General features: G+C 44.9%; 1 protein-coding gene across 1 annotated transcript in view; it reads left to right on the forward strand.

Annotated features, from left to right (window-relative positions):
* The window catches only part of pou6f2 (POU class 6 homeobox 2), a 473,829-nt gene that overhangs the window by 324,459 nt on the left and 133,332 nt on the right, over nucleotides 1-16,038 (forward strand). The window contains exon 5 of the mRNA XM_033019974.1: nucleotides 3,829-4,022. Within this exon, the coding sequence (XP_032875865.1) occupies nucleotides 3,829-4,022 (194 nt within the window). The remainder of the gene's footprint in view (nucleotides 1-3,828; nucleotides 4,023-16,038) is intronic.

Raw genomic sequence — 16,038 nt, forward strand, 5'->3', positions numbered from 1 at the left:
CACTGATCTATCGTATTTCTTGAGACGGCCTGGTTTGGCGGGTGAACACAAAATGCTGGAGCAACTCAGCAGGACAGGCAGCATCTCTGGAGAGAAGGAATGGGTGACGTTTCGTGTCGAGATCAGTCTGAAGAAAGGTCTCGACCTAAAAGGTCACCCATTCCTTCTATCCAGAGAGGCTGCCTGTCCCACTGAGTTACTCCAGCATTTTATGTCTACCTGAATTTAAACCAGCATCTGCTGTTCTTTCCCACACATTAAGTGTATGGCACTGCCTACACACATCATTGCACTCATGGCAGATACCCTTGATGATCACGAGCCATCCTTTAGTTTTCAGTGGTGGTGCACATTAAACCGATGTAATGAATTGCAAACTGCAGACAAAATTAGGACTCATGGAACACTGCCTCTTGACCTGTTTTTCAGTTGCTTACTTTGTTTTGTATTCCCTCACTACCTCTCCTGCTTAATGCTCCAGTCCAAGTCTGGAAGCAATTAATTTTTGCAGAGGGCTTGAAGTCAGGATGAGTCAACCAGCACATTTATGTAATTCCCTGTAGACGTGGTTTAATTTAGTTTAGTTTAGAGATACAGCGCAGAAACAGGCCCTTCGGCCCACCGAGTCCGCACCAACCAACGATCCCGGGTCTCTGGTGCTGTAAGCGCTGTAAGGCAGCAACTCTACCATGGTACCAACATGCCAACTTCTGCAACTTAAAGAATTATGCTAGAATTATAACGACCACTGAAAACATCAATTATCAATTAATACTTGGACAGTGCCAATCACTCTGTTGGTAAAGCTGTGAGGTTAATAGGCTGGACTATTTGGAAGTTCTGTGCACTGATTGTCATGATGAATAGCTTACTCTGCAGACTTACAGGAGATGTCCATTGTACATACTCTCATGCCCACACCAATATAACATCTTGTGTAATTCACACTACAAATGTGCACTTGTGCTGATTTTATTGATAGAATCATTAAAAAAATGGTGGGCCTTTCAGCCCTTTGAACTTACACTGTTGTACAATATGTTCATGGCTGATCATTCCAATTCACTATCCTGTTACTTCCTTACACCCATGCACATGATCTCCTTCACAATAAGAACTATAACTAACTATGTAGTGAACATATTTAATGGTTTTGACTAAACTGCCTTCTATGTTGACAAATTCAACAGATTCACTGAGTGAAAACGTTTCTCCTATTTTGAAGGTAGACAAAAATGCTGGAGAAACTCAGCGGGTGCAGCAGCATCTATGGAGCGAAGGAAATAGGGCCGAAACCCTTTTTCAGACTGATGTAGGGTGGAGGGGGGCGACGGGGAGAAGAAAGGAAAAAGGAAGAGGAGGAGCCCGAGGGCTGAGGGAGAGCTGAGAAGGGGAGGAGACAGCAAGGGCTATCGGAAATTGGAGAATTCAATGTTTATGCCGCTAGGGTGCAGACTACCCAAGCGGAATATGAGGTGCTGCTCCTCCAATTTCCGGTGGTGCTCACTCTGGCCATGGAGGAGGCCCAGGACAGAGAGGTCAGATTCGGAATGGGAGGGGGAGTGCTGAGCCACCGGGAGATCAGGTTGGTTAATGCGGACCGAGTGGAGGTGTTCGGCGAAACGATCGCCAAGCCTACGCTTGGTCTCACCGATGTAGATCTGCTGACATCTAGAGCAACGGATGCAATAGATGAGATTGGAGGAGATGCAGGTGAACCTCTGTCGTACCTGGAACGACTGCTTGGGTCCTTGAATGGAGTCGAGGGGGGAGGTAAATCGACAGGTGTAGCATCTCTTGCAGTTGCAAGGGAAAGTGCCTGGGGAGGGGGTGATGAGGGAGGGAAGGGAAGAATTGACCAGGGAGTTACAGAGGGAGCGGTCTTTGCGGAAGGCAGGCATGGGGGGAGATGGGAAGATGTGGCGAGTGGTGGGATCACGTTGGAGGTGGCGAAAATGACGGAGGACTATTTGTTGTATGTGACGGCTAGTGGGGTGAATGGTGAGGACTAGGGGGACTTTGCCCTTGTTATGAGTGGGGGGATGGGGAGAGAGAGGAGTGTTACGGGGTATGGAAGAGACCCTGGTGAGAGCCTTTAGTAGGGGAGGGGAACCCCCGTTCCCTGAAGAATGAGGACATTTCCAATTTTGATCAAGGATACCAGGCCTAAAAGTGTTAACTGTTTCCCTTTCCACAGATGCGGGCTGACCTGCTGTGTGTTTCCAGCTATTTCTATTCATGTTTCAGAGTTCCAGTAACTGCACTTTTTTGAAATTCTTCTCCTTACCTAAATGTTGTGTCTGAAATTCTTGACACCAGATTCTTGACCTCTCTGCCATTGGGGAATTCAGAAAGGTCTTTGCTCATTCCTGCATCAATCAGGATTTTTAAGCCTCAATGAGGATGCATCTCAATAATTTGAACTCTAGCACAGTAAGCTCTCTTCATATATCAACTTCACCATCCCAGGAATAGGTTTGGTGAACATTTGCTCAACTCCCTCCATAGTAAGAACATCCTTCTTAAGATAAAGTGACCCCAACTGCAAACAATTTTCAAGATATGGTGTCATGAAAGCCCAAGCAATTAGACATTTCTGCTCCTCTACTCAAATCCGTTCACTATGAATGTCAACATTCTATTTGCCACCTTTATCACCATCGGCACTTCCCTGCATATTGTCATTGGTGCACAAGAATGGCAGGTCTTCTTGCATTCCCTATTTCCCTCCTAATCTCCTGCTGTTAAGATAATAATCCGCCTTCCTGTTTAATGCATAAACGGGGCAAGCGGTGAACACTGGGTAACAATGAAAATGAAAGAAGAATAGTGGCTGGTGACTAATGCATTACGCTTACTGCAGATTCCATAGCTATTACTCACAAATTCTTCTTTCCTAAAACAAGGTGCTTTTCAGAGAGTTGTAGTTGCATTGGCATAATCCAATTGTATATTTGACCATCCTATGATTGGTATATGAGTATATTGCTTTCTTTTCATAGTTATATATTCTTATTTGGAGTATTACAAATTTTCACTCACCTCAAAATTGATCTCTAGATCAAAAGATATGAGATTTATCTTAAATTGGCTGATCTCAGCCTAGCACACTAAAGTTGGGTTGTGTGCATCTGAAGATAGACACAAAAAGCTGGAGTAACTGAACAGGTCAGACAACATTTACAGTGCATGGCCTGTTTCCTTTATCATCGTTACTTTTTTGCATATCTTTCATTATTTGTTCTCTATCACCATCTATATTTCTCGTTTCCCTTTCACCTGACTCGCAGTCTAAAGAAGGATCTCGACCCGAAACGTCACCCTTTATTTCTCTCAGAGTATTACCCGCTGAGTTGCTCCAGCCTTTTGTGTCTATCTTCGGTTTAAACCAGCATCTGCAGTTCCTAACTACACTTTGTGTACATCGGAGAGAGAGATGCTTAAATCAGTCAGTAATTTGCTGCTGATCAGTATTTAATTCTTCTGCAGTGTCTTTTGTATTGAAATAGCTGGCTGATGGACAGTTTTGATATTTTAGTTAAAATGATGGAGAAATAGTGAGAGAACAAAGTGTTGTCACTAATGTGTCGGAAGGAACTGCAGATGCCAATTTACACCGAAGATAGGCACAAAATGCTGGAGTAACTCAGAGGGACAGGCAGCATCTCTGGACAGAAGGAAGGGGCTAATGTTGCTTTACAGCAGAAAGAGATAACATCTTGGTGAGAGAATGATTCAGACTTGGTGAAAGTAAATAGAATTGACTAAAATAAAGTTATTTATACTGTGTGTTTACTCACTGTGATATTTATGTCTTTATTATTGCAGCTACCTCATCCTTGAATTCTCAAATCCAGCAACTCCAACATCTTCAGCAGCTGCAACATCAACAGCAACAAGGCCAACATCAGCATCAGCAGAACCACCAGCTGCCTGGCCAGCAGGCAATATCCCCTCAAAAACACAGCCAGTCCCCAGGGCAAGGCCTCCATTCACCACTGACACCAACCAATCCACTTCAGGTATGGCAATTGAATTCAATGGAAAAGATTAACCTGTGTGTCCCGTGTATGAGAAAGGAGGTGAGGAGGAGCTTCTTTAGTCACAGGGTAGGTAATCTGTTAACCTCATTGCCACAGAGGGCTATGGAGGCCAAGTCAGTGGATATTTTTAAGGCAGAGATAGGCAAATTCTTGATTAGAACAGGTGTCATGGGTTATGGGGAGAAGGCAGGAAAATGAGATGAGGAGACAGAGATCAGCCATGATTGAATGGCGGAGTAGACTCGTTGGGCCGAATGGCCTAATTCTACTCCTATACTGTAACTTGTGAACTTGTGAACTACACATTTCGTAAACCTCCCAGTCTTAATCAGGAATATCCAAGAACACTGGAAAGCTAATTGTAGGAGGAGTGGCAGAGATATGGGGAACAAGGACATGGCAGACCAATTGAATAACTACTTTGGTTCTGTCTTCACTAAGGAAGACATAAATAATCTGCCGGAAATAGCAGGGGACCGGGGGTCAAATGAGATGGAGGAACTGAGTGAAATCCAGGTTAGCCGGGAAGTGGTGTTAGGTAAATTGAATGGATTAAAGGCCGATAAAGCCCCAGGGCCAGATAGGCTGCATCCCAGAGTACTTAAGGAAGTAGCCCCAGAAATAGTGGATGCATTAGTGATAATTTTTCAAAACTCTTTAGATTCTGGAGTAGTTCCTGAGGATTGGAGGGTAGCTAATGTAACCCCACTTTTTAAAAAGGGAGGGAGAGAGAAAACGGGGAATTACAGACCAGTTAGTCTAACGTCGGTAGTGGGGAAACTGCTAGAATCAGTTATTAAAGATGGGATAGCAGCACATTTGGAAAGTGGTGAAATCATTGGACAAAGTCAGCATGGATTTATGAAAGGTAAATCATGTCTGACGAATCTTATAGAATTTTTCGAGGATGTAACTAGTAGAGTGGATAAGGGAGAATCCAGTGGATGTGTTATATCTGGACTTTCAGAAGGCTTTCGACAAGGTCCCACATAAGAGATTAGTATACAAACTTAAAGCACATGGTATTGGGGGTTCAGTATTGATGTGGATAGAGAACTGGCTGGCAGACAGGAAGCAAAGAGTAGGAGTAAACGGGTCCTTTTCAGAATGGCAGGCAGTGACTAGTGGGGTACCGCAAGGCTCAGTGCTGGGACCCCAGCTATTTACGATATATATTAATGATTTGGACGAGGGAATTGAATGCAACATCTCCAAGTTTAGGATGACACGAAGCTGGGGGGCAGTGTTAGCTGTGAGGAGGATGCTAGGAGGCTGCAAGGTGACTTGGATAGGCTGGGTGAGTGGGCAAATGCATGGCAGATGCCGTATAATGTGGATAAATGTGAGGTTATCCACTTTGGTGGCAAAAACAGGAAAGTAGACTATTATCTGAATGGTGGCCGATTAGGAAAGGGGGAGATGCAACGAGACCTGGGTGTCATGGTACACCAGTCATTAAAAGTAGGCATGCAGGTGCAGCAGGCAGTGAAGAAGGCGAATGGTATGTTACCATTCATAGCAAAAGGATTTGAGTATAGGAGCAGGGAGGTTCTACTGCAGTTGTACAGGGTCTTGGTGAGACCACACCTGGAGTATTGCGTACAATTTTGGTCTCCTAATCTGAGGTAAGACATTCATGCCATAGAGGGAGTACAGAGAAGGTTCACCAGACTGATTCCTGTGATGTCAGGACTTTCATATGAAGAAAGACTGGATAGGCTCGGTTTGTACTCGCTAGAATTTAGAAGATTGTGGAGGGATCTTAAAGAAACTTACAAAATTCTTAAGGGTTTGGACAGGCTAGATGCAGGAAGATTGTTTCCGATGTTGGGGAAGTCCAGAACAAGGGGTCATAGTTTAAGGATAAGGGGGAAATCTTTTAGGACCGAGATGAGGAAAACATTTTTCACACAGAGAGTGGTGAATCTCTGGAATTCTCTGCCACAGAAGGTAGTTGAGGCCAGTTCGTTGGCTATATTTAAGAGGGAGTTAGATGTGGCCCTTGTGGCTAAAGGGATCAGGGGGTATGGAGAGAAGGCAGGTACAGGATACTGAGTTGGATGATCAGCCATGATCATATTGAATGGCGGTGCAGGCTCGAAGGGCCGAATGGCCTACTCCTGCACCTATTTTCTATGTTTCTATGTTTCTATATACAAATCATCGTTACACAATGGTGAGGCGCTGAAAGGCTGGAGGGTGGTTCAATTCAAGAGGGTGGTTCAATTTTGCAAATACAAAACTGGGAACTATAGACCAATAACCTTAACATCTTTAGTAGGAAAATTACTGGAGAGGTTCCTGAAGGATAAGATAGACATGCATTTGGAAAGACAGGGGTGAAGTAGGGATATGCAGCATGGATTTGTGGATGCAAGATTATGTCTCATGAATTTGATTGAGTTGGCTACATGGACGTCAGCAAGGCCTGTGAAAAGATTCTGCATGGTAATATGCTCTGGAGGGTTGGATCACATGGGAGCCAGGGAGAGCTAGCTAACTTGATACAGAATTGGCTTCATGATAGGAAACAGAGGGTGGGGGTGGAAGGAGTGTGTTTGGAAATGATCCACTACAACATACATGGTAAAACATAGGTCTTTATTCCATTCAGAAATACAGAGCATTTTAGTTGCACAGCCGTGCTCATGAAGCTCAGCATACGTTCTGCCTGCTGGCCGTCAGCGTTAGTGTAGTACTGTAATACCATGTAATGGGTGGGATGCATTATATGTGTAGTGGAGATTATAAATGGCATGGATTAATAAAGGTTAATCTACATCCTTTATCTTAAAGAGTGGTTAGTGGAGTATATTGTAAAACACCAGTGTGTGTGCATTTTTTCCTTGTACATGCTTGTGCATGTGTGAGCACATAAAACAAAGCGGGTCATGCACAGTTCTAGTAGCGCCGGTGAACTTTCCAATCAGTGGGTTTGGCTTGCAGATATGACCTACTCGTGTACGGTAATACCCCTCGTGCGCCTCATCCTTCTCTGCGGGAGCAAGTCCCTTATCAGGTGAAAACAGAGGAGAAGACACTGGTGGAGATGGGGGCACCGGGGAAGGCAGGGATGGTGGTGGCACCGGCAGAGGAATCGCTGGAGTGGCATTCACGGCATGTGAGGGAAGACTGGCGGGCTGATCCGGTTAAGGACCTGGAGGTGCCGGTTCATTAACCGGGTAAGGTGTTGGCGGGTTCGTCGATAGATGCCATTGTCAATATTGACCAGGTACGAGCGTGGCTCTGCGGTTCACCCCAGAATGACTCCGAGGTGGCCGTAACCTCGGAGTGACTGTAACCGGACAACCTGTCCCTTGTCGAGCGGTTGAAGCAGAGAGCTGGTTTTGTCATAGTATTTTCTTCATGTGTCTCGGCGATGTTGGAGCTGGGATTGGATCGCCGACGGTGCACAAATTTGTGGTTCTAACAGTACCTTGGCCATAGACAGGGTCGAGCGGGTTCGCCATGACATGAGTCATTTGGCCGAAGATCCCAGGAGAGGGTCACGGACGATGTTCCTAGGGTTGAATAAGTCAAGATAGACATCAGAGCCGGCTCTGTGTAAGCGTTCCATTAGTTATTTTGCACTTCTTACCGCGTGCACGGCCAGGCCATTGGACTGCGGGTACTCGGGGCTGCTGGTGGTGTAGTGAAAGTCCCAGCGTTTCGTGAAATCGCTGAAGAGCTGACTGAAGAATTGAGTTCCATTATCTGAGAGTAGCTATAGGGGGCTCTGGGGACAGAGAAGTGGCGAGTGAGTTTTTGAATGACCATGGCTGAGGTCGGGCTACTGAGCAAGTTGATTTCAAACAATTCTGAGTAGGAATCAACTAGAACCAGGTATTGTTTGCCGTGCCACTCAAAGATGTCGGCTGCTACTGTGGACCAGGGTAAGTACGGTGTGGGGTGCGGGAGAAGTGGTTGTTTCTGTTGATGCTGGGTCAGGCTATTCCAAATCGGGCAGGCAGCAACTTTCTTGAGAATGTAGTCAGCCATGTCAGGCCAGAAGAGCATGCCTTTTGCATGTTGGAGGGTTATTTCTGCAGCAGGATGGCCCCCATGGACAATATCAAAGTATTTGCTGTGAAGAGACATTGGGATGACTGCCTTATGTCCTTTCATTATAATGCCGTCTTGAATGACCAGTTCGTTGCGGGCAGGGTAGAACGGGCGGACAGGTTGTGGCAGGTGGTGCTGTTTGTCTGGCCAGCCACGGCGGATGACAGTGGCAAGCGATTGTAGCGTTTTGTCTGCAGCTGTTTGTGCCACTAGGATGTCTAAGCCCGCGGATGGAAGGCAGGAGACCAGCATAACCGTGTACTCCTCGTCATCTGACAGGTGTTTTTGGCAGGTGGGGCGAGGTGCCCGTGAGAGGGTGTCAGCTAAGTGCATGTCCTTACCACGTTTGTAGGTTAGTTTGATGTCATACCTCTGTAGTTCCATCATCAGCGTTGTAAACGCGCTGGTGCCGTGTGGATTGCTTTGTTGAGGATACGTGATTAATAAAGGTTAATCTACAGAGTGGAAGACTGTGATTCATGATATGCCTCAGGTATTGATGCTGCGGCTGTTTGCTGGTTGTCACCTGAATCAACAATTTGGACGAGAATGTATAAAGCATGATTAGCAATTTGCAGACCATACTTAAATAGGGGGTAGCGTAGACAGTGAAGATTGTTATCAGAAATTACAGCGGGAAGTTAGTCAGCTGAGAAAGTGGGCCGAGCTATGGCTAATGGAGTTTAGTTCATTCAAGTGTGAGGTCTTGCATTTTGGCAAGTCAAACCAGGGTACAACCTTCTCAGCATAGAGTGGAGCCCCTGGGGAGTATTGTAGAGCAGCGGAAACTAGAAGTATACGCACATAGTTTCCTGAAAGTGGAAGATATATGATACAGTGGTACAATACAATAGTGAAGCCGCACTGGAGAATCACATTCACTTTTAGTCGACTGCTATGGGAAAGGTGCCATTAAACTGGAAAGAGTGCAGAGAAGACATTGCCAGGATTCAAGGGCCTGAGCTGCAGCTAGGGGTTGGGCAGTCTAGGACTTTATTCCTTGGAGGCAGAAGGCTGAGGGGCAATCGTACAGAGGTATATAAGATCATGAGGAGAATAGATAGGGCGAACGCACCGATTATTTTATCTGGAGAAGGGAAATCAAGAACCAGAGGACATAGATTTAAGGTGAGGAAAGATTTAGTAGGATCCTGAGGGATAACATTTTCCACACAGAGAATCAGAATCAGAATCAGAATAGTACTTTATTTGCCAAGTATGTTTTGCAACATACAAGGAATTTCATTTGGGTGGTGGGTATACGGAACAAGCTGTCAGAGGAAGTCGTTGAGGCAGGTACAATAAATATATTTAAAAGACATTTGGACAAGTACATCAATAGGATAGATTTAGAGGGACATGGACCAAACACTAGTAAATGGAACTACCTTAGGGGGCAACTTCCTCTGGTAGTAAATTCATATGGTTGGGGGCGCTGTCCTGTGCATGTCTCTTCATCTTTTTTTTATTTTTAGTAAGTTAAAGTGTTTTGTTTGGAGGTCTAAACTTTTTTATGTGGGGGGTGGGGGGAGGGGGAAAGGGGAAACTGTCCTTCAGGGCCTGGAGCGGCGTTTCCTGTCGGGGACCGCCCAGTACCACGGCTTCGGCGGCGGCACAGCGCTGGAGCGCTATCGCGGAGCGGGCGATGCCTTGCCCGGGTCGCCGCGCTGGAACTCCGGTGTGTTGGGACTGGCGATAAAAAACATCGCGGCGCTGCGGGTCTGAGGAGCGGCCAGCTACGGGCGGCGGCGCTGACTTTACATCGGGAGCCTGGGATCTCTCGATGAGATCACCAGTTGTGGAGCTCCATCCGGCGCGGCCTTGTTGGCTTCGGAAGCCGCGGTCTCCAGTACGGAAGCGGCTGTTCCAGGGTTCCCATGCCGCTGTGAGGATTCTCCCGACGCCGGTGCACCATCACCCTGCGAGAACGGCCTGGAACATCGGGCCTCCGTGGAGGCAACTGTGGAGGCAACTGTGGAGGCCTCAATGGGCCCGACATTGGGTGAACTGGGGATGGGGACTGGACTTTGTGCCTTCCCTCATAATGGGAACCATTGTGGGGGGATGTTTTTATGTTTAAATGTCTTTATTATTGTTATGTCTGTATTCTTTCTTTATGTGCTGCACGGAGAGGACGCTGGCGCTATTGTCTGTTATTATTGTAAAGCGACTTTGAGTCTTAGAAAAGCCCTATAAAAATGAAATTTATTATTATTATTATTAACTTGGTCAGCGTGGACAAGTTGGGCTGAAAGCCTTGTTTCCATATGACTCTATTACTCCATAACTCTTTGAGGCTTACTGAGGCTAATGGAGTTACTGAGGCTAATATGAGGCCTTATTTTTATTTGCTTGGATTCGAGCGATTAGGTGGAACACATTCTCATACAAAGGTATGCAAATCATTGGCATTTATCCATAGCATTATATGTAGATCAGGTAATACAGATCCCGTGTCAAATTGTCATGAGGTTTGAGATGGTAGCTATTTTACTGAACCTCTTAGTCTGTTACAAAAGCAAGCTTTACACACAAAAGCAACACACACGCTTCTCTTTGAGAACAGATCCTGGACTTGGTGCCTCAAAAAAATGGCGCAGATAAAGAACTTAGATATTCTCAGCTTTTCTTGATGACATGTCAATTGAATGAAAGGGTATCTGCTATATTCACCATCTTTTCATCATTTTGCAAGACCACCATATTGTGACAAGAAACAGCAGAAAGACATTTCTGAAAACTTCAGAGCTGCTTCAACCATTTGCTTTTTTTTCTTAAGTGGAAAAAAAGTTGCAGGAGCCAACAAATTCCATTTCAGAGAGCCTATTCAACAAAAGATGCTGAAAGCTTGTAGTCAACAAGACAAGCTGATGTGTGTGATCATTGCCTTGGGAAAGGATTGCCATAAATTCTGGAGATTGACTGCGGCTCCTTTGCTTGTGACTTCAATCATTTTGACACCACAAGCTACATTAAAATCCTTTTTTTGGGTCGGGAAGTCAAGAACAAGAACGTGAAACAAAGTTAGAGTCTTTTTACTGCGGAGTTAAATCAGGAAACGCTTTTTTTTATACAAAGATTAGTAGGAATCTGTAACAAACCTTTCAGAAGATCTCAAGTCAGAAGCCAATATTTTTTCTATTAGCTAAATGTTATGAAGGGATTCAGAAACGCAATGGGCAAATTAGGCTGAGGTACAGATGAGAAAGGATCAAATTGGATGACAAAGTCGGCTTGTAATGTTGACCGATATGCACCATATTCTGTGTTCTTGCTCATAAGTTCATGTTCATAAGCCATAGGAGCAGAATTAGGCCGTTCAGCCTATCAAGTCTACTCCGCCATACAATCATGGCTGTTCTATCTCTCCCTCCTAACCCCATACACAATACACAATATTGTTGTAGGGGGCGCCGTCGAGTATGGCTGCCCTGCCAGCAGCTGTTAGTCCTTTCACCCTTTTTTTTAATTTTTAGTGAGCTGTTTTGGAGGTCTTTTAGTCTTTTTATGTGGGGGGGGAAAGGGGGAAATTATTTTTCTCAGTCCCTACCTGGTCGGAGATGCGGCTTTTCTCCGAGCCGTGTTTTCGCCCCTTCCTCGCGGCCTACCAACAGTCTGGAGCTGCGTTTTCCTGCCGGGACCGGCCAGGACTTCAGCTACGGCGGTGGTGCAGCGCTGAGGCACCATCGTGGAGCGGGCGATGCCTTCCCCCGGCTGTGACTGCCGACTCCAACATCGCGGAGCTGCGGTCTGTGGAGCTCGTCGCGTGTTGGAGCTCCGACCAAGGCGGCCCGTGGACTTCGGGAGCCGCAGTCTCCGGGGAGGAAATCAGCGCTCCAGACACTCCGAGCCGCTGAGAGAGGGCCTGAAGCATCGGGCTGCCGTAGCGGCGACTGCGGAGGCCTCAATAGGCCCAACTATGCCTATATTGGGGACGGGACTGGACTGGACTTTTTATGCCTTCCCCCACAGTGGGAACCATTGTGAGGGGAAGTTTTTTATGTTTATTGTTAAACTCTTTAATGTTGTGTCTTATCTTTATTTGTGTGCTGCAATGGCAAGTCAAATTTCACTACACCAATTGGTGTATGTGATAATAAATGTCCTTTGCATCCTTTGTTTCATTTGTATCCAATAACTACTTAGATGTGAATGTAGGAGGAATGCTAAGGGCCTGTCTCACTTGGCCGTCATTCCCGCGACATTTACGCGACCTGCTAGCATGTGGGTAGCCCGTGGGTAGTGCGTGGGTAGCGCGGGGACGGGCGCATGGAGTGGTGTGGAGGAGTGTGGACTTCGTCCTGAACGAAATCTTTGCGCGCCACCGGCCTGTCGCATAATTGACGGCCAAAGTGGGACAGGCCCAAGACCCTGGCGCGGCGCAACGTCTCACCTCCAACAGCAGCAGAAGCAGGCAAACGATCGCCGAGCTCGGCCTGGGGCTCACGGCCGATGCGGATCCTGATCAGTCCCCACTCCTACTCCCAGAGCGGGGCCAAGACGATTGGAGATAGACACAAAATGCTGGAGTTATCGCCCTGTCCCACTGTACGAGTTCATTCAAGAGTTCTCCCGAGTTTGCCCTGATTCGAACTTGGAGATCTACGGTAATGGCCGCTCGTAGGTACTCGGGGCTTTCGTGGACATTTTTCAACATGTTGTAAAATCTTCACGTCTTCCCGAGCTTACCGCGTTTCCCGAGTACCTGCCGTTAGCGTTTCGAGCCGCTAAGAGACTTCCCCGAGCTCTGACGTACCTGCTACGTACATTCTATGTACATACCACGAGTTTGATTTTTTTTTAAACTCGGGAGAGCTTTTGAATGAACTCGTACCGTGGGACAGGGCTTTAACTCAGCGGGACCGGCAGCATCTCTGGAGAGAAGCAATGGGTGACGTTTCGGGTCGAGACCCTTCTTCAGACTGAAGAAGGGTCTCGAACTGAAACATTTCTGTCCCTTCAGCTTTCCATTAGCAATACCTAGCACTTCTCCATCTAACCCCTTCAATCAATTGGAGGTCAATGACCTTACTATAAAAGTTATTTATTTTGATTATTTTTATTTTACAGGATAGTTGTACTGGGAAAATTTAATTAACAACACATCTTTTTGTTTTTAAACAAAATATGCTCTTTATATCTTTGTATTCCAATCATTATAATTATTTTTTTGAAAACCTCTTTTTTCATCTGTTTTCCTATGTCTCAAATCATTGGAAATGGTAAAGGTCCATTCTCCAACCTCCCTTCCGTTGACTCCATTTACACCTCACGCTGCCTCGGCAAGGCCAGCGTCATAATCAAGGACGAGTCGCACCCTGGCCACTCCCTCTTCTCCCTTCTCCCATCGAACAAAAGGTACAGAAGTGTTAAAACGCACACCTCCAGATTCAGGGACAGTTTTTCCCAGCTGTTATCAGGCAACTGAATCATCCTACCACAACCAGAGAGCACTCCTGAACTTCTATCTACCTCATTGGTGACCCTCGGACTATCTTTGATCGGACTTTACTAGCTTTACCTTGCTCTAAACGTTATTCCCTTATCATGTATTTATACACTGTAAACGGCTCGATTGTAATCATGTATTTTCTTTCTGCTGACTGGTCAGCACGCAACAAAAGCTTTTCACTGTATCTCGGTACACGTGACAATAAACTAAACTAAACTAATTTCTCCCGATTCACTAACACTCAACAGGCAAGGTCTTAACTCCACCACTTGCAGTAAGCCACTGCCCACTGGCCCAATGTTCCTCATGGATAGATGATGATACTGACAGGGCAGTGGAAGTGAAAGATATAATGCAGCCCCGGGCATGCCCGGTTGGTGTGAGACGCAGGCTCAACACAATCTCGCCCTTCTGTTATATTGATTGAATAAAACACAACTATATCCAGTTAATTGAGCACAGGTAATGGAGGCAAGGAAAACACTGCTGACCATATTATTCAATCCTGCTCAAATACTTTTACTTCTGTTTATGTAAGACTTATTATGCAATAATATGATGACAAAAAGCATGAGCGGTTAAAAAAAAAAGATTCAGCTAGGGATAAGTTCATCATTTAAATTTCCCAGTCTAATCTACTGTAAATTTTCACAGTTATACTTCAAAGTTACAATAAACCTGCTACATTGTTATTTCACCTGGTCTTTTTTTAGTTTCATGTGTAACAATGAAATGTGGACAAGTGCAGCATGTGAAGTTGTGTATAAAGAGAAATTATGATGATGTATGATAGAACAATTATGGTTTATAATTGGATGACTAAAGGATATTTTTTTACCTGACTTGGGCAGTTGTTAAGCACATTTTAAATGGCAAAAAACATCCAAATACATGGAATGCAAAGGGTGGAAGTTGTTGCTTTTGCTTCAAATGGATGCACTTCTAACACTTTCTGCAGACTTTCGAAATGATTGTACTGATAAATAATTAATATAATAATGTAAAGATTGACATTTTTAATACGTGAACAGACATTTATTTTAAAGAAGTGTAAATAACTATCTGCTGAACATGGTAGTGCTATGAAATACGAAAGGTGATGGTAGCTCCAACATCATCGCAACCTTTTACTGAAGATAAAATATTTCTCTTTACCTCTCTTCATTAATCCAGCACTCTTGTCACTTCAATTGTTCCATCACACTACAAATCTAATAAATTATTCCTGTTATGGTGCCAATCGCGGCTAATAGTTGCACAAAACAAGATCTTAGAAGCATCAAATGAGATAAAGAACCAGCTGAATTCTTCTTGGACAGGAAACCATTGCACAGGATGCCAGAGAGAATTCTTCTTCTTAAGCAGTCCTTAAGAATTAAGGATGGCTTGTTTCCACACTGGTTTAGTCGTTTTTGCGAAGACTGATGAGGCTCTTCCATAGGTCAAGGACTGGGTTCCTAACAAGGCAGGCAACGGGTAATATGTGAGGTGATGCATCAGTTGTGCAGGTCTTCTCAGTGTTCCACTCCATGGACACAATGATGTTCCTTCTACACTTGGAATTGTCATGAGCCAAGAATTCCCAAGGGTTAGTGGGAATAATGTTTTTTTTTCCAGAAGGTTTTAAGCATGTCCTTAATTATTTTCCTTTGTCCTGGAAATCTTTTCCTGTAACAGAGATGAGAATCATAGGTCTGTTTTAGAAATTCTGGCATCAGGTATGTACAAAGGAACAGACTGAGTGGAATTTGGACCTCAGTCTTGGGGATGTCGTCCCCAGAAAGGTTTTAGATGTTAGTTCAGTCATCCTTCGTGAGAATTTGGAAGATTATGTGGGGACAGCAGTCGTTGATATTTTACGTGTGTTTTGAAGTTCCTACATTAGATAATCCAGTCTCAGAATCATGCAGGATGCAGGGTTCCTTGCTACCTAATTACCCATATACCAGGTAAGAGGCCTTGGTCAACAAACACCCCTTTCCTCAATCAAACAAAGACTGTTCTGGTGCAGTGAAGCAATGATGAATTTCGTCACTGATGTCTGCCTTTGCTGACATGTGACATGTGGCGCATCCAAGAGAGTCCCAGGTTTCGAGAGAGAATTTACTTTCAATGCAATACAAAAATAATTGATGCACTTGCAGAGATACTGTCTTTTTGATGGAATATAAAATCAAAGCCCATTCACCTCTCTCATTCCGCAACACTACTCAAATATTACAGGGGAATTCTCCCATTAAATGAGCCTTTATTCATCACTCAACACAAATATAATCTGTTTATTGTCTAACTGATGTTACTGGGACGTTATAACCCATCCTCTACTTTATAGAGAAATGTAGAAATGAGGAACTACAGCTGCTGGTTTACATAAAAAGACACAAAGTGTTAGTCAGTCACGGGTCAGGCAGCATCTCCGGAGAACATGGATACGTAACGTTTCAGGTCTTAACCCTTCTTAAGATGGATAGTAGGTGCGAG

The sequence above is a fragment of the Amblyraja radiata genome, chromosome 4 (assembly GCF_010909765.2).
Source record: "Amblyraja radiata isolate CabotCenter1 chromosome 4, sAmbRad1.1.pri, whole genome shotgun sequence".
In the NCBI taxonomy this organism is placed as follows: domain Eukaryota; kingdom Metazoa; phylum Chordata; class Chondrichthyes; order Rajiformes; family Rajidae; genus Amblyraja; species Amblyraja radiata.